This window comes from Miniopterus schreibersii (genome assembly GCF_964146895.1).
Source record: "Miniopterus schreibersii genome assembly, chromosome: 10".
NCBI classification, from domain to species: domain Eukaryota; kingdom Metazoa; phylum Chordata; class Mammalia; order Chiroptera; family Miniopteridae; genus Miniopterus; species Miniopterus schreibersii.
The window spans coordinates 38,459,587-38,484,784 of NC_138110.1; the positions used below are offsets into that span (position 1 = coordinate 38,459,587).

The following is a 25,198-nucleotide window of genomic DNA, read 5'->3' on the forward strand; positions in this document are numbered from 1 at the left end:
TTTGAGCTCAAGGAATTCAGCTCTTACAAATCGCCTAGCCTAAAGGGTTGAACAGTCAGTGCGCATTGTATCCTTTTAGGGTAAGCTGTGTAGTTCCTGGAGGCCTTTTAGAGAGGTCTTGTCCTGAATCTGGTACAACAGGCTGCCCCCCCTTAAAGTTCAGGGAATCAAAAGGAAAGAATTCTGTGGTCACCCATGTTCCTGCCATGTTTAGAAGGTGCTCCAAGACATTATCATGGCTCGATGTGGTACACTGCCCAGCCCCAACCCCAATCAGAGAATTCAGTACACCTTTAATGAATACCTCTGAGAAATCCTTCCAGGTTCCCCTGAATCTGAGAAGCAACTAAAGCCAAGGGTTTTCAGCAGACACAGATGGGGAGGTAAAAGCTTTGACAGTAAATAAAAGGCTGCCCCACCTCTCTCCCGCTGAGGTCCGCCATGACTGGGTGTGCGGGGGTGGGCTGCCTCACTGCCAAGAGTCTTGGCTCCCCATCAAGCAGGAAGTGTCTGGCCTCACAAGCCAGGGTACAGGGGAATCGGGTCACTGGCAAATGCTGGTAAAGCAAGCAACTTCAACAACAACAAAATACAACAGTTACAACGGAGAACAAAACACAGAGCATCAAAGTGCATCCCCAATGAGTCTTATCCATTCCATCCATACATCATTCCTCCAACAAACTCACTGAGTGCCTACTACAGGAATCAGGAGTAAACTTTCATCAGCATGAGGAATGGAAGAAGCCAAGGTCCACACACCCACTTTCTATTTTAAGCCCCTCCCCTAACCGGATGCATGACCTTGAGGGTATTACTTGGGCATGCATCAGCATTTCCACATGCTAGAGGGTGAGAGTCACTCTTAAGTGCCAGCCATGGTGTGCAAAGTGCTTTGTGATTCTTATGTGAAAGATGGTCAACTGCTACAGAGAAAAAAAATCAGTCAAGTAATTACCCAGAGCATCCCACTGCAGTTGTGACCTTGAGGCCTGCTGCAAATCCTTACACCAAACTCTCCCGAATTAGAGGCCCCCCATGATACAGCCCTGCCCATACTAACTTCTCGTGGGGAGGTCCCCCAGGAGCACATGGCTCTGTGACAGGCAGCTGCAGTGAGGAGGCCTCATAGTAGTCCCTGGGGAGTAGCACCAGGTAGTCCTAGGAAATAAAGACCAAAAGGACAATGACTCACTTTGACGGTGGTCCTATTTTAGAAATAAAATAGCCAAACATATTAATTTAATAACAACTAGGTGAATCTCACTAGTTAAACTCTCCACATCCCCTGCTTTGTTCTGCCCCCGACTCACCAGACACCCAACTTAACTCACGCAGGTACTGTAAACATTGGAGATAAGTGCCTCGGGCAGGGTGAACTTGATAATTTTCAAATCTCAGGGGAAATTCTACTGTCTCTTCTGGGTTGTTTTAAATTAAAAAATAAACAGAGATAATTACTGCCAATTGATAAAACATTCCTTTGAAATACGGGTGCCTTCATCACTACAAAACACTGGTTGCGTTTCACTCATTATGGCTCTTCATTCCCACACCAGAGCAGTGCTTGACCGGCTTGGTGTAAAAAGTGGTGTTTTGTGGTCCTGGTGAATCAGAGATTAGAACTGGCCTACTGCCTGTCCTAGGATATGAGAGGAAGAACATGTTCCACCGAGTGTGCCAAATGAAGCCCACAACGTAAATTCAGCTATGCGGCTCTTCAGCAAAGAGCAGAGCTCTAGGCTTCTGAGTGGCAGAGGGTTTGCCAGCTTTGCAGCAATCTGGGAAGAATATCACAGAGAAGCACTGGCTCCTCTAGTCTCTTCTCTTTCCACCACCAAGAACTTCACTGATTTTTAGCATCTTCTCTTCCTCTGGTTTCTTTTGATTTGTTCTGCACAATTCCCAGAGAGGCTGAGTTTTTTAGATGCCCTTCCCCTCTAATTCATGATGAAAAATCCCAAAGAAACTTTTGAAAGGCTGGGACATATATGTTCATTAAAGTTTAGCGTTTATTTTTATAACTTCAAGTCATTATGAGTTATAATTTGGTATGCTTTTTTTTTTTTTTTTTTTTTTGTCTTTGAGAAGCTGGCTGGAAGACTATAGAAGATATTTTAAGTTGGTTCCTATGTCATTACGTCATGTGAGGGCAGCTGCCATCATTTGTGTCTAAAAGGCAACCAGCTATGATTTTGATATCTTATAGTCATTGTGGGTCACTGTGGATGAGACCATTGGGGGGGGTAGAGAATCTCCACTCAGAGCTACCACGTACCAGGAGGACTCCCTCTGCCTTAATACAAGCAATCCACTTCCCTGGTGTAATTGAAAATGGGTCTGCCAAACCATTTCCGGGGATGGTGACAAAGGCTGGCTCCTTGCTTGGCAGAAAGATGATCTCTTTGCTTTGAGCAACACCTGTCAGAAATACAAAGAATTGCTTAGGGCGTTTTTCTAGCAGTCAGTGTTATGATTTTAGATAATCAGTTTTGAATATTCCTTTACATCTGAAAAAGTGTAGGCTAGTTTACTGACCATATGTACAGACCTTATTTTTTTTAATTGTATGAATGCACATGCATATGTATAAAATAGACTAGAAAGATTTTGGTAAGATGTTAGCAGTGGCTATCTATGCTGGGATTGTGAGTCACTTTTTAATTTGTTAAAGATTAAGTATACTAATATAGATAAACTGCTTAGAAAAGTTCTTGGCACATTTTTTAATTGTCAAAAAATATGTAATTACAATTCACAAGGAAAAAGAAAATAGATAAACACACTAAAACTCAATATCACAAGCACTCAAATAAATGAAAATGAAAATAAGGACAACATATAACTTTCACTCATCAAGTCAGCAGAGTTCTTTGGTGGTGATAGGCTGTGTTGGACATGAAACCAGCAATGTGGTAACACTCAGGTAGAAGGGGAATTGGTGCTACTTTTCTGGAAACCATTTTGACAATTTCAAAGTTCTTAAAAACTTTCTTATCAATCGGCCCAGTGATTCTGCTTCTAAAATCTATCCTGTGGAAGTGTTTCAAAATGTAGATAGAAATTTATGGGTGAAGATTTTCACTGCTGCATGACAGTAAGTGGAGCCCTGGCTGGGTGGCTCAGTGGGTCAGAGCACCGTCCCGTACACCGAAAGGCGGCAGGCCCAATCTCCAGTCTGGGCGTATGGGAGGCAACCGATCAACGTTTCTCTCTCACGTTAATGTTTCTCTCTTTCTCTGTCTCTCTCTCTCTGCCTCCCCCTTCCTCTCTCTAAAATCAACAAACAAATCCTCAGGTAAGGATTAAAAATAAAAAGAGTGGAAACACCCTCAATATCAAACAGTGGAGGAAAGAAAGTAACTTAAGGTGTAACTGGTGGGATAATATGGGGGAAGTTTACGAAGCCAGATAAAAAAACTGGAGGTCGAGTATGATTTCTAACTAAGTTTAAAAACCGGGCATGGGGAAAAAACCTGGTAGGAAATGTACCTAATATCACAGATAGGGGGTTTCATTTGCTTCTGTACTCTCTAAGTATTCAATATATTACATTTGATATTAGATTATTTCTCCTTTTTGTTTATATGTAATTTGAAATTTTTAATTTCTATTGAAGAGCATGCATTCATTTTGAAATAATAAAAAGTTTTCTTTTTCTGTTTAAAGATCTAAAATGTTTTCTTTTGCCTTAAACAAATAGAGGACCTTCTGTAGAAGGTTCAGAAACAAACAAAACCGTGTATCTGAGTCCCATTGAGACACTTTCTTCAGAAGAAATGTTGACTCCAAGTCCTGTTCTACAAACATGGGCCACTATGTAGCAAGCCTGGAACCAGGTTCTAGAAATGAGGCAGCGAGCACGGCCAGCATTGCCTTTGCGTCCCCACAGCGGGCATATGGGAGGGGAGCAGTTACAGGCCAGAGAACAGGAGCATGCTGTTCCGCGTGGCCAGTGGCGTCTGGGAGGAGGGTGGGTTACCTCGGGAATACACAACCGGGGCTCCTGACTCAGATATGGGGGCTTAGGAATGGTGTCCCAGGAGAAAACAAACCAAAATGTATTCCAACTGTCCGAGTACACAGAGGGCAAATCGCTACTGGGATTGTCATGTAGGAAGCGGCGGGGCCGGGGCCTATTAAAAAGTTTGGGATCTGAAGACTGAGACTTGTCTACAAAGGCTGGCTGAGTGCTTAGGCAATTTACCACACCTCTCAGCGCTGTTTCCTCCTCAAGCCTCCTCAGCCCACAAGTTCTTATCTTGTGGGGGAATGTATGCCAAGTCCTCTGGAAATGCTAATGCGAGCCTGCTAGTTCCTCCTATCCCTTACTAGTCCATCAAGCTCCAGCCTCACGAGATTGGCTGACGCAACGTGGAAACACCATTTCTTCCCCCAGGTCCGACTCTGCTGTGGACACCACACACAGACACCTAGACTTCTGTCTGAATTAGGTTCCCAGAACTGGCAGGAACCCTAACTGCTTGCAGAACAGACTCCAGGCCTCCTCTCAGCTCCAGACCACAGTGAGATCCACACTCTTCCCCTCAGCCCTCAGGAATCCTCCCCCTGAATGAGGCCGGCCTGCTCCTCTCTGGAGCTCTTGAGGGCTTCCTGCTTTACAGTACTCATCTTAAAATTCCTATCCTCACCCAGTTCTCCTTGAACTATTTGCTTTGTCTGAAACAATGGGAGAATTTAAGTCAGGAAGCCAAGGTCTCTCAAATAACACCACTTTACAGTGAATGAGTTATAAACGAGCTTCGCCCTGTGGTGACCTCGTAACCCGTGGAGTTCAGCCAAGGTACACAGGTTGTTACACTGATTTTTAAATGAACAGTTAATGATAAATTTAATAGCTAAATTTAGCAGAATGTTTAGAAATGGAAGAGGTAGCACAGGACAGGGTACTAAGGGCATCGTCCTAATCAGACCACACACCAGGCATAACGTTTTCTAAGGGCGACTTTGTGAAAACTGGGGAAAACATCTCACTAGTTCATTGTTTTTTCATCAAAAAAGAGGCTCGAAAATGCACCTACCTGCCTCAGCCCAGGATGGATAAATAGTTACATGGCCAGCTACCGCTTCAGTTCCAGGGTTAACGTATCTCAAAATGACACGAAACAAAGAGAGACTTGACTTCCCCACATTCAGCACGATCCTTACTTCATTCTGAAAAATACCAAAGGCCATAAAGTATAGAAGAGACAACTGGTTGAAAGAAATGCTAGCCAAACAGTGACTTCATTCACATTTCACTACTGGGCTTGTAGTTACACGCACACACGCGCACACACACACTCACACGCACTCATACCCACTCAACAAGCACCAAGGAACTAACTCTGTGGGAGATGGAAACAGGCAGGCCTAACAATGAATTAAAATCACTTACAATGAAAGGTACAGTGAAAATGCACTCCCTCAGCAACTGAGATCCTCTTTCGAACTTTTTGTGACCAGGCAGACAGCAGAAAGAGATGGACTAGTTAGGGAAAGCCACAGAGACAGAGCAACCACCACTGGCTGGGAGAAATAAAAAGGTGGAAGAGAAAGAAAGGAAAGTGTATTATTTAACACCCCTCCCCATAGAAAGAACACTCCAGGGTCCACCTCACATATAAAAAACTCTAAATGGACACAGGAATCGGTGGTGGCTAAGGAAAGGCTATAGACCCCAAACACATTAGTGATGAAAGCTGGATGTAAGTAAAATATGCTTACTAAGTCATACGACATGTATCTCAGTCCCCATCCAAGGAGAATATGGGCTTTTTAGATGGCATATGTGGGGCTGTCCTGCTGTCCACCAACCCCTGGTGCTCACACAGTGGTTCGTAAGTGCTGCTGAGTCCATGGTGTTGAAGGAAAGAGTAGAGTATTTTAAGTCTGAACTACAGACTCTGTGTTCAAATCCAGCTGTGGCCCAAGGAAAGTTCACGAAACTTGGAAATTTCCAGATCAGTGGTTGTTTTGGTTTCTCCCACAGCTCCTTTGGTTAAAACGAAGGGACGTTTGTTGAAGGAGATATCTGTGACATAAAAGACTGGGTCGATAGACTCCCTTATTCTGGGATCAGGAGCTGCAGCTGGCCCACACTGAGGAACTCCAACTCGTCCTCTCAGTTTGACTCACTTCATCTTTAAATATTAGTTCCAAGTTGGAAAATAAAAATGCAAAAATGTATTAGGAGCAGAGTAAAGTTAGTGGTGATGTGAGCAACACCACCAAGGTCCTCTGACTAAAAATACTTACAGGGAATTCATCATTAGGCAGTCATTCCTTAGTGTTAACCAGCTATTCTTGCAAACTCTAAATACCTCTGGGAAGGTATATATTGGGCTCTCAGTCATTCACATCCTGTTATGACTCAATGGAATGCACTGCTTTTTTCTGAATAATGAGGTAAGATCAGGGAAGTAAAGAAACTGAATTGCTCTATCTGGGAAGGAGAAAACAGTGAGGAGGCTTAAGATCCTCAGGATGGTTTGGGAAAGGCAGCCTGGATGGGGATTTTTGTCCAGGCAAGAGCAGTGCTAGAATCAGTGGGTGCTGATGGTCAAGTTTCTCTAAAGGCTAAATGAGATAGAAATAGCAAGTATAGTTCTGGATCTGCTAAGGACATATATTGGGTTGCCATAGTCATCAGTTTGCCTCTTTTACTCTAAATTTCTCCACTGAGAAACACAACTTGAAGAGACTAGCCTCAAAGAGAAATTCTGAGAATACAAATACTCAGTGAGTATACAGAAATTTTTCATTATAAGTATTAAGTTGTAAAGGTAAAGTGTAAATTTCTTAATTATTCTAATACAAAGCCAAGAGAGATGGATACAGTAGAGAAGACTGAAGAAAAGGGGAAATGTGGGAAAGAAAAATTAAATAGCACTGACTAAAACTCCTCATTTATCTTAGGTTCTATTTATATAGTAATTTAGAGTTTTAGAAAGTAAAAAAAAATATTATTGGTCATAAATTAGCAACACAAGCTTTACTGGAATTATTTAAGTCAACTTATTTTATTTTCCACAAATGGCTAAAGGAAAAAGGTGTCTCATGTTAAAATATAGCCTAATCTTGTTTGGAAAATCTCCTATAAAATGTCTCCAGAGATAAGCACCATTTTTCTTTAATCCCCTCATTTTCTGATTTGGTGACCAAATTAAAGTAACAAGAAACTGTGAAATTGATGTATATGTTTATCAGTCAAAAGTCAATCCTAGCCCTGGCCGGATGGCTCAGTTGGTTGGAGCATTGTCTCATATACCAGAAAGTTGCAGGTTCGATTCCCAGTCAGGGCTCATGCTCAGGTAGGCTGCGGGTTTGATCCCTGGTCCGGGCACATTCAGGAGGCAACCGAGCGATGTTTCTCTCTCTCTCAAATCAATAAAAACACATTCTCAAGTGAGGATGAAACAAACAAAAATCCAACCCTACCCAGAGCCCCATTTACCCCCCCCCCTTTTCCCCCCAGGAGAAAAATAACCCTGGAATCAGTTTTGGGGACAGTTTGGGGACCTTTCGTGGGACTCACTGAGAGCGCTGCGACTAAGCATAGGGGTACTCTGCCGTGCAGCTGTTTCCCACTGGCTGCGTACCTGCAGGGAGGTCATCTGAGCATATCCTCTCCAGCTAAACTCAGGAAACTCCAGGGGATCAAATCCAAATCGAAGTTTTCTTCCACTAGGTACAGTGCCGTCTTCAACCTCATGCTTCATGTGATGCAAACCCGGGAAATAGTAGTTGTTTTCGGGTCTTTGATTAACAAAGGTAAACAGGGATACGACAAGTTGGGTTCCTGGATAATCTGAATATCCTTTAACCCCAATAGCTACGACCGAAAGAACTCCCAGCAAATGGACAGAGTGCATTACACAAGGACAAGTGACAGAGGCCTGCAGCTTTTTCTCTAAAGGATTGCTTTCATGCGTGTAAACATTCACATAAAACATACCCAACACCTACTTGCTCAAAGCAGTAAAATGAGAAAATCCTTTAGCACAACCCTTTAAAACTTTTTCAACGGGCGCCAACAACTCAGCAAAGTCAAATTAGGTTATTTCTCTAAATTCATTCATTCGTTCATTTATTCACTCGCTTATAAACTCATACCCACTCACTACACAGATATTAATATCTGTGTGTCAGCAGCTGTTGCTAAGTACTACAGACACAATAGTGAACATGACGTAAAATAATTTATATGCTCTTTACAAATTAGATACATTTACATTTATATATACTTTTGATCATTAGAATGACTTTTCTATATCTTGTTTTCTCTTAAACTATGTGCCTATAAATGGATTCATTTCACCAGTTCGATAGTGGAAATCACAGAGGATCAAAAATATTCCAATGCTTGTGTGACATTTTAAATTCAAACAGCCTGAGGTCCAGTCTCTAGTCTAGCCCACCTGACTTTTGTACCTGTGGGAACTCTCCAGTGAGGCTGCTCCATGGCCTGCAAAGTGGAACAGTTTTTATGGGCAACTTTACCTCCTCTTCTAATAGGGCTCAGGGACAAAGGTCCAGATCACAAATGACAGTGCAGCTTCCTCTGCCCTCTGTCCTGAGGATGGCTCGTCTCCTCACCAGGACTGTCAGCACAGACAGGACTCTGAGAGAGTCTCCCAAACATCAGTGTGGGAGAAACCTCCCGAAGACTCACCGCTGGCACGCCTTCCCCTCGACGTGTTCTCGGCACTCACATACTCCAGAGGGCCCGCTGCATATGGGGGTGACAGCTCCACCAACGTCACATCGACACCCTGAAAGTCAGCAAACAGCAGCGTTTGCCCACCAAAGCATCTCCACGGTGGATGCTTTCCCTGCCTCTAGGAATGGAAATCGGCAAACCCAGGGTCGTAGTGCTGGGCCTCCTTTCCCCTGCCTATCTTATATCTGGCAGGTGTTTGAAATATGTATGAACCTCCCAAACTGAGATGGCATGACCCCCAAAAGTCCACTAGCAAACTGGAGGTGACTTGGAGGCCAGCTCCCACAGAGTTGTCCAAGGTAAAGGGAACTAAAAATGATTTAGCAACATAGTGCTGTTGTAAACAGCGTGTGCTAAGAAGAGGCTGCATGATAGACACAAGAGTAGCTTTATAGGACAGCCGCTCCTACAGTTTTATTGTTTAAAACAATATAACATCTAAAAACCTGGTGTGAACGTTTTTGATAATACAAACTATATCTTTAAAATGACTAAGCCTTGATTTTATTTACAGTGACTCCCCCTACCCCAATTATATTTTTTATAATTAAACCCACAGTGTGCTGGTAGAAGAGAAGCGGAAGCAACCCCATTTGCAGTTATTACTAGTTTCAACTGAAAGTTTCGTGGAGGGAATTTTTAGCCCCCTCCCATTGGAAAGTCTGCAGGAAGATGAAGAATTCAGAATAAAGGTTATCCTGGCCGTCTTGTCCACCAACACTTTTGCTCTACTCAGGACCCACCAGGTGTAGTTACCTTGACACCCAAAGTAATTGCCCTTTTCCAAAGCAAAATATCCATCCTCGCACGTGTCACAGGAATCACCACCGACATGGGACTTGCAGTGACAGTCACCGTCTTGCTGCAGAACAATGAGCCAGGTGACAAAATTGGATTAAGCTTGCAGAATTCACCAAGCTTCAAGATTTAAAACTGGCTCACTGTGTAATATGAAGCAGTGTAGTCAGGATCTAAAAATGTCCAAAAAGATGACCACACGCAGGCCAATTACAGAGGCCCTAATATAACACCCTCTCGCAGAAACCCCGCAATCAGCTGCTACTGGTATCATATGAAAAATCAGCTCACGTTACCTGCCCACACTCTCCAATTCCACTCACTGTTCCCGCCACATGGCACTGGCATTCTGTGAAGATAAGAGAGCATCCTTGGACCAAGGTTACACAAAGGACAGTTTCCCAGCTCTGGGAACGTGACGCACCAGCAGCCCTACACGTGCACTCACTTCCCGGAAGCCAGCTTGCTCTGCTGAAGCCTAAACTTGGACTGCTTTCTTGCATCAGAATAGCCAGATCAATGCCATCCTCCTCCAAGGAATAACGGCTAGTTTCTGACCACTCTAAACAAAAGCTGCAACATCGTGGGATTTTTAAATGAGTCTAATGTCAAGGTCATTGCCGATGTGCTTACGTGAAAACATACTCTATTTAAGGTTATTCACTCCACGTAGCCACCTTTAGCTCGATGTTTTTGAGTCCTGTCCTGACTTCAGTCTAAGCATAAAATGAAAATAATACTAAGTTAGAAAGAACGGGTTGTAAAAACAAGAAAGTAAAAACCATTTATCAAGTAGCTGCCTTCCCGAACACCACAATACATATGGAAACAGGATATAAATCCCTTGCTGAGGTTTTGAAAATGACAGAAGTTCTGCCAAATGTGGGGGGAAAACATCAAAACATTTATAAAAAATTTCAGACAAACTGAACTGATTAAATAGCTTTTTTGTGGGTGTAGTCACTGAGGTAGAGAAAATTATGAGGAAGCTGCGGTGTAGTAAGTTATTATGTATAAGAAACTTTACCTGAACATCCTTTGGGGTTTTCTTTAGCCAGATTCCAATATAATGGCTTACAGGTGTTGCAGGCAGGACTTTCAACGTGAAGCTTGCACTGGCAGAACCCCTTCAAAACAAAATCAAACGAAGATCTGACATCTCAGAATTAAGACATGTTTTCAAACGTGTGTTCTGAACAAAGCTTGTCACAGAAATATATTTAGATCATGAAAAGTATATTAACTGTATTCAAGGGGAATAAAAGTACTGGGTTGATTTCAACGGTCTGCTTAATTTACTGTCTTTTTGCCCATTTATTTGTTATATACCTAATCCATATTTCTGGTTAAAACAAAATTAGAAAATACAGAAAAATGTTAAAATCACTGTGATTTATAACATTGTCATTGTTACAGCCTGGACTATAAATTTAAATGGAAAAATATCTGAAAGCTTAACATGTGAGAATCAGTAGAAAAGTATGCTTATCTGAATGTTTTGTAACACGCAAGCATTATGCCTTGCTGAAACATCATCGAGACTCATAGCAAGGATGCAGAACCCCTCTCCCACTGTCCCCCAGGTCTAAGAAGACAGATATTTTCTAAAGTGCTTAGAAAACGAATCAGAATGTTGTAGTATTTTCTTGGAGTAATATCAAATAAATTACAATTACTTTGTACACAGACAGCTTTATTTAATGTGAAATTGGCCTTCGATTTTCTTAATTTTAATAATGTATGGTCAGGCTTCTGTGCAGGGCTCTATGGTAGCAACATCCTGAGAGTAACTGACAATAACAGTTAAAATCTAGGACTCTAGAGTTCAAGTTTAAATAAACCTTATTCTTTTGTTTTTGAATAAAATCACAATATCACATATGCATTTTGAAAATAAGCAATGACCTCTTTAAGCAATTTGGCCTCAGGCCTTATTTTAATTTACTTTAATTTCAGGAAGCTCCCAAATGTGTTAGTCTTTAAAAAGTATCAGAATAATGGTTAGAATTGCAATCCTTTTATAATTCTCCACTTACCAAACTGGAGTCGAGGGTACCGGCCAGGTCACAGGAACTGCTGGAGCCTGTGTATAATTCAGAAATATGTTCAACGTCTGGGGTTTTAATGTTTGTTTGTTTGTCTCTGTTTGTTTTCAAGTTTTAAAAGTTTTAATTGTTTTTAAAAATAGTGCATCTACATTTATATTTTTTGATACATGGCCAGCAAGGATATTGCATGTAATTCAGAAAAAGACACCCCTTTATGGTCTTAATTCCCAAGTCACCCCCTTTGCCACTGAACAACTCTAGTCCCTGACTACTACTAAAAGTTCATCTCTTTTTAAAATTTTATTTTTCCATCGCAGTTTATATTCAATATTATTTTGTATTAGTTTCAGGTATACAGCATAGTGGTGAGACAATCATATAATTTACAAAGTGTTCCTCTCCAATATTTCCAGTACCCACCTGGCACCATACATAGTTATTATAATATCATTGACTATATTCTCTATGCTGTACTTTACATCCCCATGACTGTTCTGTAACTAACAACTTGTAGTTCTTAATCTCTTCACCTTTTTCACCCAGTCCCTCTGGCAACCATCAGTCTGTTCTCTGTATCTATGAGTCTGTTTCAATTTTGCTTGTTCATTTATATTGTTCTTTAGATTCCACATATAAGTGAAATCATGTTAGTATCTGTCTTTCTCTGACTGACTTATTTCACTTGCAATGCTCTCTAGGTCCATCCACACTGTCGCAAATGGTAAGATTTCATTCTTTTTATGGCTGAATAATATTCCATTGTACATATGTGCCAAAACTTCTTTATCCACTCATCTATGGATGGGCACTTGGGTTGCTGCCATATCTTGGCTATTGTAAAGAACACTGCAATGGACACGGGCCCAAAAGATCCCGAATAGCCACAGCAATCATGATAAAGAAGAACAAAGCTGAAGGTATCATGCTGCATGATATTAAGCTATACTACAAGGCTATAGTAATCAAAACAACATGGTACTGGCATGAAGACAGACACATAGATCAATGAAACAGAATAAAGCGCTCAGAAATAAACCCTCGCCTTTATGGTCAACTAGTATTTGACAAAGGAGGCAAGAACATACCATGAGGTAAAGACAGTCTATTCAATAAATAGTGTTGGGAAAAGTGGACAGATACATGCAAAAAGTAAATAAATAAACAAATAAACAAACAAACAAAACTAGACCACTTTCTTACACCATATGTAAGAATAAACTCAAAATGAACTAATGACTTAAGCGTAGGACTCAAAACCATAAAACTAGAAGAAAACATATGCAGTACAATCTCTAAAATTTCTCTTAGCAATATTTTTTCTGATATATCTTCTTGGGTAAGAGAAACAAAAGAAAAAATAAATAAATGGGACTGCACCAAACTAAAAAGTTTTTGCACAGCAAAGGAAACCATCAACAAAATGAAACTACAACCTACCGAATGAGAGACAATATTACCAATAATACATCCAACAAGGGTTAATATCCAAAATTTATAAAAGTTCATTTCTAACTGATGATGCAGGAGGAGACTGGGGGAAAAGAGGCACTAGAATTTTGAGCATCTTTAGGATTGTCCAGAAGAGGGCAATATTGTACCAAGAGATTTTTTTACTGTCCAATTAAAAAGTTCCAGAATTTGTGAGTACATTTTTTTCGTTAACCAAGACCTAATTCTCTAAATATTACAATCCCCTTGTTCCTCACCTGTACTACAATTATTTCTAAAATTAGTTTGTTTGCTACCTTAGTCAGTTATAGTATTACAAGCCCAATATAACCTCTCTTCAATACATTGGGATTTTGCAATCGCTCAGTATTACTATTATACAGCATTAGAAATGAAGAGGTTGGGTAAGCCTGCTCTGAGCCTGATTTATCTAATAATTTAAGTAAATGCATAATATAATTTTGCTTTCTTACAAGTTGTTCCTTAGATTTTTTTCCCCCCTTTATTGTCTCCTCTTGGTCTGTTTCAGCTTCTTCCTTAATGATATTCATAACCTCTCTCTCTCCCTCTCTCTCTTCTTTTGATGTTCCCTCCCCTTCTTCTGTAACAGTCAACACAACCTTCTCACTGTTTGTGGGTTGCCAGCTGGGGCTCCTCCTCCCCAAGCTGATTAACGTTGCCACCCAGCTCTGAAGAAACTGGCTGTCCAGCCCCACTGCCCACTGCCACAGCACCTTCCACAGCGCTCCCTTCCTCTCCTGGCCCTGCGGTGAGCAGCCCCCGCCCCGGCCCCAGCCAGCCTTGCGCTATGGGGACCTTCAGGCCTTCTCAAAAGGCAAGCAGCACCCCCTGCCTGCTGGTCTCTTGAGGATTCTGGTGACGAAGGTTCTGGGGGTCCAGTTTGAGCTGTGGCCCTATCTTCAGATGGCTCTGAATGCAAGGCTCCAAGCACTATGAGGAGCCAGAAGGGGTCTGAGAAAACCACGTTCTCCTAATGGAAAGCCTGACTCAGCCTTTCACAAACACCTCTTTCCAACAGAGAAAGGGTTCTCTGAAAGCCACAGTCAGGAGCTACTTCCACTAGAGGCTGCACACACCTGGAGCATAGTGCGATTCTGCGGGCATCTTATGTCCATGACCTTGGCCAAGGAGCGTGCAGACAGACTCTCAATCTCTCAAATCAGCCGAGGGATGAGTGCTGACAACTCATGGCAATGTCTCCTCCTTATCTCACTCTTTCCAAACCAAACAGACTCGTTCACACGCAGTCCCCTGTTCCTCACTCCTATGCTGATGTGTGATGACACAGTCCCCCAGGAGACCAGTGGTGGGCAAGGAGAGAGGGGCAGAAACCCAGCAAAGGTCCTGCTCAGCCTGCCCACAAGAGGGTCTGTTGGAGCACCCCTGGGCGGGGGGCGGGAGGGGGTGGATTACGAAGCAGCCAACATCAGTGCCACAGCCGGGATCCAAAGAGAAGCGAGGATGCCTTGGGAAAGGGGCAAAGAAACACTGGGCTTAGCTAAAAGAGATCATCTTCACCACGCATAGAATTTACATGGGAATCAAGAAAGACAAATTTAAAACATGTGGAAAAATTTTTTTTTTTTTTTAATTTAGGAATAAATCATTTTTGGAGTCCTCAGAGAATGGACTCAAATTGGGGAGGAACCAGGCAGATTAAGGTCAAACATAAATGTGATCCGTGGGGGGTTTGTGGGGGGTCTGCAGGCTGCTCTGTGAGGTTGGCTGCAGACACTTCAGAGAGGAATTCCCCCCCCCCACAACATTCTGATGTCTTCCTTACCTTGGCAGTGGGGGAAATCATAGGCTCCTGAGAGACACCTGTCACACCGCTGTCCTGTAATCCCCGGCAGGCATTCGCACTGTCCAGTCACTGGGCTGCAGGGCGTCGGGTAGGAGCCAAGCGCTGAACACTGGCAGGCTGCACAAGAAGACCTCAGTCAGACCCAGGGTGGTGGGGAACAGGACCTGGATAAGAGCACAGGGTGGGGCCGGAAGACCCAAATGCAAGTCCCAGCTCCACCTTTTATTAGACCTGGAACCTGAAACAATCTGGCCAAATGTCCCAAAGCCTCAGTTTCCTCTTCCTTAAGTGGGAATAATACTAGTACCTACTTGATATGATTGTTGCTAGCATTAAATAAGATAATACTTAAAGGAGCTGGGAACACTGTGTATCTCAATAAGTGCTCATGTTTTTTGGTTTTGGTTTTGCTGTTGTTAATTTCATTATTTGGCAAGGTTGGCTGACCACGAAGGAGGGCTTGGAAGTGCCTCTTGCATACAGTAATTGGTGGTCGTCGAAGGACAGAAAAAAACAACCAATGAGAAGTGTGACTCACTGGAGGGGACACATTAATCCCATGCCCCACCAGGGATCAAGTGTAAACCATTTCAGTCCAGATCAGCTTCCAACTGTCCCTCTTTTTTTCCCTGTCAACTTCTCTTCATACCTGATTTCTCAAGGTCTAGTGTTGTTAAATAATCATGGAAAAAGTTATGCAAGCAGAGTTGGGAATGGATGGGAAAAGCATCCCAGTTTCCTCTCTCCTACCTCAAATAGGGAAATTAAACACATGTGGATGGAGAGAACAGACTGGCCATTCCCCTCTCTGCTCCCTTTCCCACTGGACCAGGTTCCTGCCAGTCTGTGTAGCTAACCTCCGTCAGGTTACAGTTACTCAGCATCACTCTCATATGCACTGCAAGGCCCCTGCTTTTGCAGAGAGATGAGCAGTGGAGATGGCCCACTGGTTTCCTGAGCTGGAGGGTTTCTCACCTTAAGAACAGGAAGGAACTGGAGAGGTGGTCCTGTTGAATTCCATTATTACATAACAAAGTTCAGAAATTAAGTGACAGTTCCAAGGTCACATGCTAGTCTGCAACACAGGGCTTCAGTCTCTGGGGCAGACACATCTGGATTCAAGTACCAGCTCTGCCACTTAGCTGACAATCATGCGCAAGTGGCTCGGCACCTCTAAGCCTCGGTGTTCTCTTCTGTAAACTGGAGCTGGTGACACTACCTGTCTCATGAGGCCATTAGAGAATCCCCAGTGACAAAGCATGAAAAGCACTGAGCATGATGCTTGGCAGAAAGGAAGTGCTCAGTAAGTGTCCACTCTCGTTAACATTGTTACTGTGATCACCCAAGTGCCCAGTGCTGGGGAAGGTGCTCGGTACACGTATGATTCCACGCTGCATAAATGGGAATCAATGGATTTATATTCCTGACTTTCAAATTTATATTCAGTGCATGTAGTAAAATATATATATATATATAACCTGTTGCAAGGTTTCAAAGATTCCACACTTGTTGAGGTTCTTGGGAAAGAAAAGATTCATGAGATAAAGTGTCAATTCTGATGATTTATTTCAAGTGTCTTTAGCATCTGTAAAGCTCCATAACAAGCCTTGGAGTGCAGAGCTCCCATAGGGATGAGACCATGCCATTGCCATTCTCTTTGACAGGGCTTGGCCCAGACCCATTGTGGTGAGTTTCTGATAGTGCTTTTTCATGATAATGATAATGGTAGCATTTGCCCATGTTGTCACTGGAATCCTAAAATAAACTCTCCCTGATGGACGGGAAGTTAGCCAGTTTTCTCATTTACAAATTACCTGGGACTTCAATGGGCTATGTGACTTGTTCTGAGAGGCACAGTTAGGTAATGGCAGACCTGGAGAACTTACCACCATGCCACACTATTTTATATTCATCCATTAAGCAGACTTTGATTAAATGCCTACTGTGTTCATTAGCCATGACTAGGTGTTGGGGTGGAGGTAAATATGAAAAACACATATGCTTTAGCCTCAGGGAGCTAAAAATCCAGAAGAGGGGCTAGAGAATTACTGACATAGTATGGATCAACCCCCACCCACTCTTGCCAAGAAACTCTAAAAGAGATGAAGAAACCTGCCTAATGCCACTCAGCCAGCTCTTGGCAGACTCAGCACAAGGACTCAGATCTCCTGCTGCCATCATATCATGTGTTCTTCCATGGCTCCATGTTTCCCCCAGGCCTGTCTGCAGAGATCAATCTGAGGAAATGTCCCTGAGCTCTGTGATAGTTAATTTTATGCATCAAATTGGCTAGCTATGGGGCTCAGGTGTTTAGTCCACACCAGTCTAGATGTTCTTGTGAAGGTGTTTTGGTTTTTTAAGGTGTGATTAACATGTACATCAGTTGACCTTGAGTAAAGCAGATTACCCTCTACATTGTGGGTAGGACTCATCCAATCAGGTGAAGGCCTTAGGAGAAAAGACTGAGGTCCCAAAGGAAGAAGGAATTCTGCCTCCAAACTGCCTTGGGACTCAAGTGGCAACATCAACTCTTCCCTGGATCTACAGCCAGATGGCCTGCCCTGCAGTTTTGGACTTGCCAGCCCCCACAATCTTGTAAGCTAATTCCTTAAAATAACTCTCTCTATATGTATATACACACACACACCCTTTTGGTTCTGTTTTTCTTGAGAAGCCCAACTAATACAGGCTCTTTTTGCCCTAAAGGAAAGTGAATGCAGAGAGAAAAGCACTCACGCAGGCAGAGAATAGCTATAGGAACTGGAGCGTATTGATGGCAGCTCTGGTCAGAATGTGAGTGACATCTACACTGACTCCTAGGGCCACAGGAGTTGCAGTTACACTCCAGAGATGAAAACAAAGACTCAGCCTTAAACGCAGAAACTTTGTTTTAAATTGTGAATTGCTCAATCTGGCATTACCCTCCTTATTTCATTCCAACTGTCAGTGAAGCCTGCCAAACCCCAAACCCCAACATTGGCAGCCCTCTTCTCACTCTTGGAAATACTATAAGGCTTTACAAATTCTTTAATTCTGCTCTTTGTTTTGGTCCAGGTCCTTTGAAGTTTCTGGAGTATTTTACTTCTCATCTGCTCATTGCTTTTGCTTTAAGATATTTTTACTCCCAAAGAGTGTAAAAAATAATGATAAAAAGGTCCAAGGTGACAGACAGCTTGTCTGCTGTGTTCCCCAATGTCTTCCAGAATCGAACAGAGTCCTGGTCCCTCGTACATGACAAATAGATATTGTTAAATGAAAGAATAAGCAACGATTGAAACCCTTCTACTGGTCCAGCCCATATAGGTTCTTGCTATGTGTCCTCTCATTGACTCTTGAGATACTGCTAAGAGACAGGTATTGCTATGAGTGACACCACCCTCTTCTCCATCCATAAGTAAATTATATGGTAAACAAAGCACCTTATTGTTTCAGGAATGTTCTTTGCCCATGATTTTGGAGTGTGTCCGTCTGTTGGAAAAGCAGGAAGGCACCTCCTTCAGCCAAAGCCACAAAGCCAACAGTAAGTTCCATGATACCACCATCCATCTCTCTGGTTAACTGGGCTTAGGGTAGATTCAATGTACAGAAAATCCTAAGGCTTCTTCCAACCAACCACCTCAAATGTCTCCTAGACAAAAGCTGCATTACAAAGTGAAGGGCCAGTTCAAGCTATAATAGCACAGAATTTGGCTTCAGACTTCCCTCCACATCCAGCTCTCTGGGTCCTATTTACCTCCTTGGAAAGGCTGGGAGGGCTGTCCCAGGAGCATACCCAGCCAGAAACCTTCCCTCCCTCCAGCTCCATTCACCTTTGGGGGGTGCATTCGGCCTCTTCTCTTGGCTAGTTTGTCTGATTCATGATAATATACTGACAGATAGAAGGAGGTTAATATTGGACTGGCAACATATTTGTAGGAGTTTTCTATGAAAACACCTGTAACCACAACCCAAAGACCACAGCAACCTCCAATGGGGACAGTTCTGGGCCCTGGCTCAGGGGTCGATGTGGCCCTGTGGTTGAGGTTTGGGGGCAGCTGCACTTCACCCACCTTCTGTTCCTTGTCAAGGGAGGGCCAACTGTTCCCGCATTCCCACCCTCTGAGCCTCTGTTCTAGCAAATCGCACCAGCGAAGGGGGGGTGGGGGGGAGGGAGAGAAAGGAGACGTGGGAGGAGGAAAAGGGAAGAGCCAACCCCCGGAATGACCGAGTTAACTTAGTCACAGTGGTACTCTGTGGTTGACTGTCAAGAACTGAGCCAGACACCAACATAATTAGAAATTAGAAATACATACAGGCAATTCTCATATTGATTTACACCTGCAAGAAAGTACAGAGCACTTGAGTGAGTGAAAATGAGAAGAATACGGTATTGTACTAAGAGGAGTCTGGAATAAATTACATTAATGCAAAACATGAATGCAGTTGGCAAGAACAATTTAGAAGGGTTTAGAAATTTCTTTCCTTAGAGTCTTAAAATCTTTAAAGCAATACAGAATAAAGCCAAAAGAACATTTTTTAGCTAGAATATACTGAACCATCTGATGTAGCATTTGGGCGTCATGTTGATTTGATTCTAAACTTCAATAGGCCAAGCAATCGATTTCATCTAAAAAAGATCATAAATTAAAATATTGGATTGGACCTTGATGTTAGACCAAGTTCAGATTTCAGTGAGTCTGAGCTTCAGCCACTAGTCTTAGAGACGCCCTCCAAGGAAAGAATTTTAAAAGATCACAAAAGTGCGCTGGCGGTTGTGGCTCAATTGGACTGCTGTCCAGTACATCAAAGGGTCAAGGGTTGGAAGGGTCAGGGCACATGCCTAGGTGGCTGTCAGCACAGTTTCTCCCTCTCATGCTTCCTCATCATCTGCTGGCCAGTGAGGTCGGATAGCTTTGGGAGACCTTTGGAAGCAGAGATCCAAACCAGCTCTACCAAAAATATAAATGAGATGATAAAGTCTTATTATTTATTTATTTATTTTATTTTTATTTATTTATTTTAAATATATCTTTATTTATATATTTAAAAGAGAGAGAGATAGAAACATCAATGATGAGAGAGTCATTGATCGGCTGCCTCCTGCATGCCCCCGACTGGGGATCAAGCCCTCAACCGGGGATCGAGCCCTCAACCGGGGCATGTGCCCTGACTGGGAATCAAACCTCCATCTCCGGGATCCTAGGTCAATGCTCAACCACTGAGCCACACCTGGCCGGGATAAAGTGTTATTTTTAAAATCCTGACTCCAATCATTTAACACTAGGGATATTGCATAATCTCCTTGCACAGTAGCTGATTAAAGAGCTTCTCATGCCAGATGTTATCTTCTTAGGAAGACAAATTCTACAGTTAAACCTCAGAGGTTTTTTCATCTCTCCTAGGATTGGGCCCTTTGGGGAACTAAATTTTTTCAGATTGCTGAGGATTTTACTGCACACAGTTTTGCCACCCCTTTTTGGTTATGGCATCTGGATTTTGCTGTGGGGGAACTACTCTCCCAAGCACTCCATCCACACTGTTCAGACAATGTCAACTCCACTCTCCAGTCTGTAAATGTGGGGAGACTCAGGCTTGGCTGTCAGAGCACTGGATTCCAGGGCCTGGGGTCTGGTTGGGGAAGGGGCATGTGATCCAATCCAAGCCAGAACTGCCCTAAAGGAATGCATACTCTTTTTCCCTAGATTTGAACCTGGAAGAATGAATGTATTAGTCTGCTCAAGCAGACTGGGTGGCTTCAACAACAGGCATTTATTTTCTCACAGCTGGAGAGGTTCAGAAATCCAAGACAAGGTATTGGCCAATTCAGTTCCTGGTGAGAACTCTCTTGCTAGCTTTTTCCTATGTCCTCACATGGGGGAGAGAGAGAGAGATAGAGATATAGGAGAGAGGAGGGGCACAAAAGCTATTTCTAAGGATAACTAATTGTAAGGACACTAATCCTATCTAATCACTGCTCATTTAACCTTAATTTCTTCCTTACTCCAAATGCACTCACATTGGGGATTAGGATGTCACTGTGTGACTCAGGGAGGCACGATTCCTTCCATAGTAATGTATGTCTGAGAACTATTGACTACCTTCTTACCCCCACCTGGGGCCTAAGAATGAAGCCAATGTAGAAGATAGCAGAGTTAAAAATGGGGGGAAAAACCAGACTGGCCACCATCCTTTGAGCCGCTAGATGAATCTGTTCCTGAAACCAAATATTCCTGGACTGTTGCATTACATCCAATAATTTACTTTTGCTTTAAGCCAGTTTAGGTCAGGTTTTCTGTCACATGAAAGTATAGAGTCCCAACTGACTCTTTAATCATCAAAATGTTCTCTCTTAAAAAGTACTCTTACTAAATAGCACTCTTACTAAAATGTACTAAAATGTTTCCTTCCTTCTGAAACAGGCCTTTAGACTTAATTTAACCATTTCCCTATGACCCAGAGCCGTCGTTACAGTGCTCACTTACTTATTCTAAAAGTGATCCCCTCAGTACCCTCTTGAGTTGGGTAGGATCATTTGCCTGACGTTAAATGGCCTCAGACAGCTACACTTCCTAAGTTTCATGTCTGCTTTCCTATTTCCTCCCTTACTATTAGTGTCTTGCCTTAGCGACTTCCCCTCCCTTCTAATTTTCTGTTTCTAATTTGCCATGGTTTGGCTTGGAAAAAAAAAATCTAAACTTAGTACAATTATTTTTATTTTTTAAAGTACTATTATTATTATTATTATTTAAAGGGAACAGTCTGAGAGAGGGCCTATGGGATTCTTTTAGAAGTGAAATGCATGAATTTGAGTGCACACATTTTTGGGTGTGATTTTTGACTTTACGGAGGCAATAGGGGTTGGGGGATCTTACTGCTTGGCTCTCACTTTTGCTCCAGATACGTGAGCCAGATACCCAGCTAGGTGGAATAATACTCAGCAGTTCAAAGAATTATAGCATATATTTACAAACAATTATTTTTTTCTCTGAAAAAAATGGTTAGAGCTTGGGGTTTATTAAAGAAATCTGTGTTTAGGTAGGTAGAGCATTAAAAATGATCACAGTGCCTAGAAACAAATTAGAATCATAGTGTCCCTTTAAGGAAACCGTGGGAAATTAAGCCATATGGAGATGCAGTGAACGGAACAAACTCTTGCTATAAACTAAATCCTAGGGCCCTTTTCAACCTTATTCAGTATAGGTGATTGCCCCCTGCACCCTGATGATACCTCTAATAAATTCTAGGGCTTTCAGCACACTCCTAGGTAAGAGAGTAATCATTCAGTCAAAGCCACAAGGCTAAAGAACAGAATGAAAGAAAAGTGACAAACTTCTCAGAGTCACAGAAAAAATCCTCCAGGATCATTTAACACATTAGCTTTCAAACATTTTTAGCCACATCCACACTAAGAAATAAATTTTACACTGCAACCCAATTAACACACACACACACACACACACACACACACACACACACACACAGGAGATTCATAATTATTTATAAAAACTATAAACAAGAACTTCACAAAACACTTCTTTCCATTACAACTTGTGTTGCATTCTAATAATTTCCAGTCTGTTCTATTTCACTTCAATGCTGGTCTATACCCACTAAATGTATTTCTCCATCCAATAACGAACAGTGACCTGAAGTTTGTAAAACTTGGTGTGGAGGCAAGTCCTCTTGCTTTTTGATGTGTGAAGGTGTTTAAGGAAGAGAATATAATTCTTGCACTAAACCAGGTTGGGCATCAAGAAACATGAGAATTACTCGTCACCCTGCAACTATCTAGCTTTTACTTAGTCTCCTGAGTCTCAGAACAGTTGCTGTAAAATAAGTAATTTCAATTACTTTTAACTCTAAAATTCTAATGCATATTGTTTTCTCACTGCTGTTAAAGGTACTAGGAGAGACAGATGGGCGTCAAGTTTGCAGAGAGATAGGCTGATGCATCTAGAGAGGAAACACCCTACTTTAATGTGTTGTATTTTCCCCCCTTTCGCATTATCTTTTTTTAAAAACAGGTTTATTGAGTTATTTTTATACCATACAACTCATTCATTTAAAATGTACAATTCAATGTTTCTTAAAAAATATACTCACAGGGTTGTGTAACTATCAGCACAATCTAATTTTGAAAAGATTCTTGTCTCCCCCAAAAGAAATCCCATACTCACAGTCAATCCCTATTGCCCCGTCTCTGCCACCTCCACCACCATCCTAGCCCTATGCAACCACAAATCCATCCATGAATTTGCCTATTTTTGACATTTCATATAATTGGAACCATACAATAAATGGTCTTTTGTGACTGGTTTATTTCACTTAGCATAACATTTTCAAGTTTCATCCACGTTGTAGCACATATCAATACTTTCTTTTGCTAAATAATATTCCATAGTATGGATATACCACATTTAAGCATCACCTGTACAATGTTTCCATGGGAAATGCATTAGGCATTTCAACTTCTAACACTGAATTTCCCTGGTTGAAGTCAAAGAAGAGAAAGAAAAGATACGCCCTTCCTATCCTTACCCTCCCACCTGCTAGGTGACCAAATCTAGGCACAGGTACTGCTGAGAGCTTCTGTGGCCCCAGGAAGACAAAGGCTGAGAGGCTAGAGGTCTATGGACAGGGTGTGCTGGGGGCCAGGAGGAAAAGGAGGGAGCTTGGGATATGGCACGTAGACATCTATGCAAACAGAGAGATCAACTGGGATTGGGGCTACAGGCTCTTAAAATGACGGAGGGGAAATATGGAGAGAAGAGGGGGGATTAAGGAATAATAGCTACCATACGAGTGAGTGCTTCCCGGCTCTAGGAACTTCGCATGCCAGTGCGGATGTACCCTGCACAACACATTACAGGGCGGGCACTGTTTGCAAACTGAGGCACAAAGGGATTAAGAAAGTTGCCCGAGTTGATGGCCAGTGTAAATCTTGCTCTCGGCCACTTTGCGCTCCAGCTTAGGGAGGGTGTTTCCTGCTCCTGTCCCATACACAGGGCTCCTTATTGCGGCTGAGCTTGTGAATAAACTTGTTCAATAGCAATGCTAACTGCCTCCTGTGTTCGGAGGCTGGGAAACTAGAAACAGCACTTTCCAGAGTCTCCCAGAGCTGGGTTCTGGATGTCTGGGTGCCAACTGGGTTTTGCTAATAAGAAGTGCTCTGAAGATCAGACAGTGAGGAAAGTAAGGTGGAGGCTGCCTCCCTGTGGCCTGTCCAGCATTTCTACAGCTGCACCCGGCCTGGCTTCCTGAGCGTTAAGAGATGGTTTAGCACCTAATTACCTACAGCCGGTCCCTGCCTGTTTATAATAACCTGGAGAGGTTAAGTTCCTGTCCCAACTGATAGTATTCTCTTCTTTCTCCTTCCTTTCCCTCCATCAACCACTGGGGGTGAACAGTGGCAGGCAGTGGGGAGGAGGCGAAGGAACAGGACTTGGGCGAATTCATTCATGCATTTGCTCACTCACCCACCATTTAGGGCACGCCTCTTACGTTCTAGGTACAGGGCCAGCCACCTCCTACTCCTACCCTCCATCCCCTTCAGTGGCTCTTACCAGGACAGGATACTAGGGCACACAACAGTGGGGAGGGAGGAGGTTGTGGATTTGTGTATGCTGGTCCCTTTCCCAGGAATGCCCTGCCTCCGCCCCTTACCTACCTGCTAGGCTCCTAAACACTGCTCAGTTACCACCTTCTCTCCAGGGCCAGGATGGGCACGCACACAGGCAGCTGACCCCAAAGCCCATGTGCCCATGTGCTTGACCACCCGTGGTGAGGAAGGGTAGGGTTGGAAAGACAGAAGAGAGGTGGCATTGCCCAGGGAGGAGACAGTCCCACGTAATGCACATTTATAAGTCAGGGGCTTATTAATAAACTGCAGGCCACACATCTCTGCCAGAAACAGCCTCTGCATTTCCTCAGGAGGAGATTTATCTTGGGGGACTGCCAATCACCATGCTGTGTGGCCTACTCACCTGGGCAAATGGGGAATGAGTAGAACCCTGAGCGGCAGGCATCACACCGAGGGCCCTCAACCCCAGGGCGGCACAGGCACCTTCCTTGGGCATCACATATTTCGGGGAGAACTCCTTCCAAGTTACAGTCACACCCTGTGAAGGAGAAGAGACTTTCAGAGGGGGCTCCCTCTTCCATTCCTTTGTCAGTTTCTCCCTTCCCCCAGGTTTCCGTCATGAAAACAGATTATGAGTTACCCACGGTTTATAGACATTTGGAACCCCGAAGGCTACATCTTAAAGGGAAACAAAACAAATACTCAGGGAAGTCAGAGATGCCACCAAGAAACATTCAGGTGGGCATCAGTTTGCAAAACATCTTTTAGAGAATCTTTGCTTTTTTTAAAAAATATGT

General features: G+C 42.9%; 1 protein-coding gene across 1 annotated transcript in view; it reads right to left on the reverse strand.

The window, feature by feature from the left end:
- Positions 1–25,198, reverse strand: part of LAMA3 (laminin subunit alpha 3) — a gene marked incomplete at its 5' end in the record, with an annotated part of 187,030 nt that overhangs the window by 105,811 nt on the left and 56,021 nt on the right. The window contains 12 exons of the mRNA XM_081148996.1: positions 420–573; positions 1,064–1,161; positions 2,279–2,421; positions 5,043–5,175; positions 7,602–7,758; positions 8,675–8,774; positions 9,479–9,584; positions 9,817–9,869; positions 10,548–10,647; positions 11,557–11,603; positions 14,822–14,959; positions 24,805–24,939. Coding sequence (XP_081005122.1) covers positions 420–573; positions 1,064–1,161; positions 2,279–2,421; positions 5,043–5,175; positions 7,602–7,758; positions 8,675–8,774; positions 9,479–9,584; positions 9,817–9,869; positions 10,548–10,647; positions 11,557–11,603; positions 14,822–14,959; positions 24,805–24,939 — 1,364 coding nt within the window. The remainder of the gene's footprint in view (positions 1–419; positions 574–1,063; positions 1,162–2,278; positions 2,422–5,042; positions 5,176–7,601; positions 7,759–8,674; positions 8,775–9,478; positions 9,585–9,816; positions 9,870–10,547; positions 10,648–11,556; positions 11,604–14,821; positions 14,960–24,804; positions 24,940–25,198) is intronic.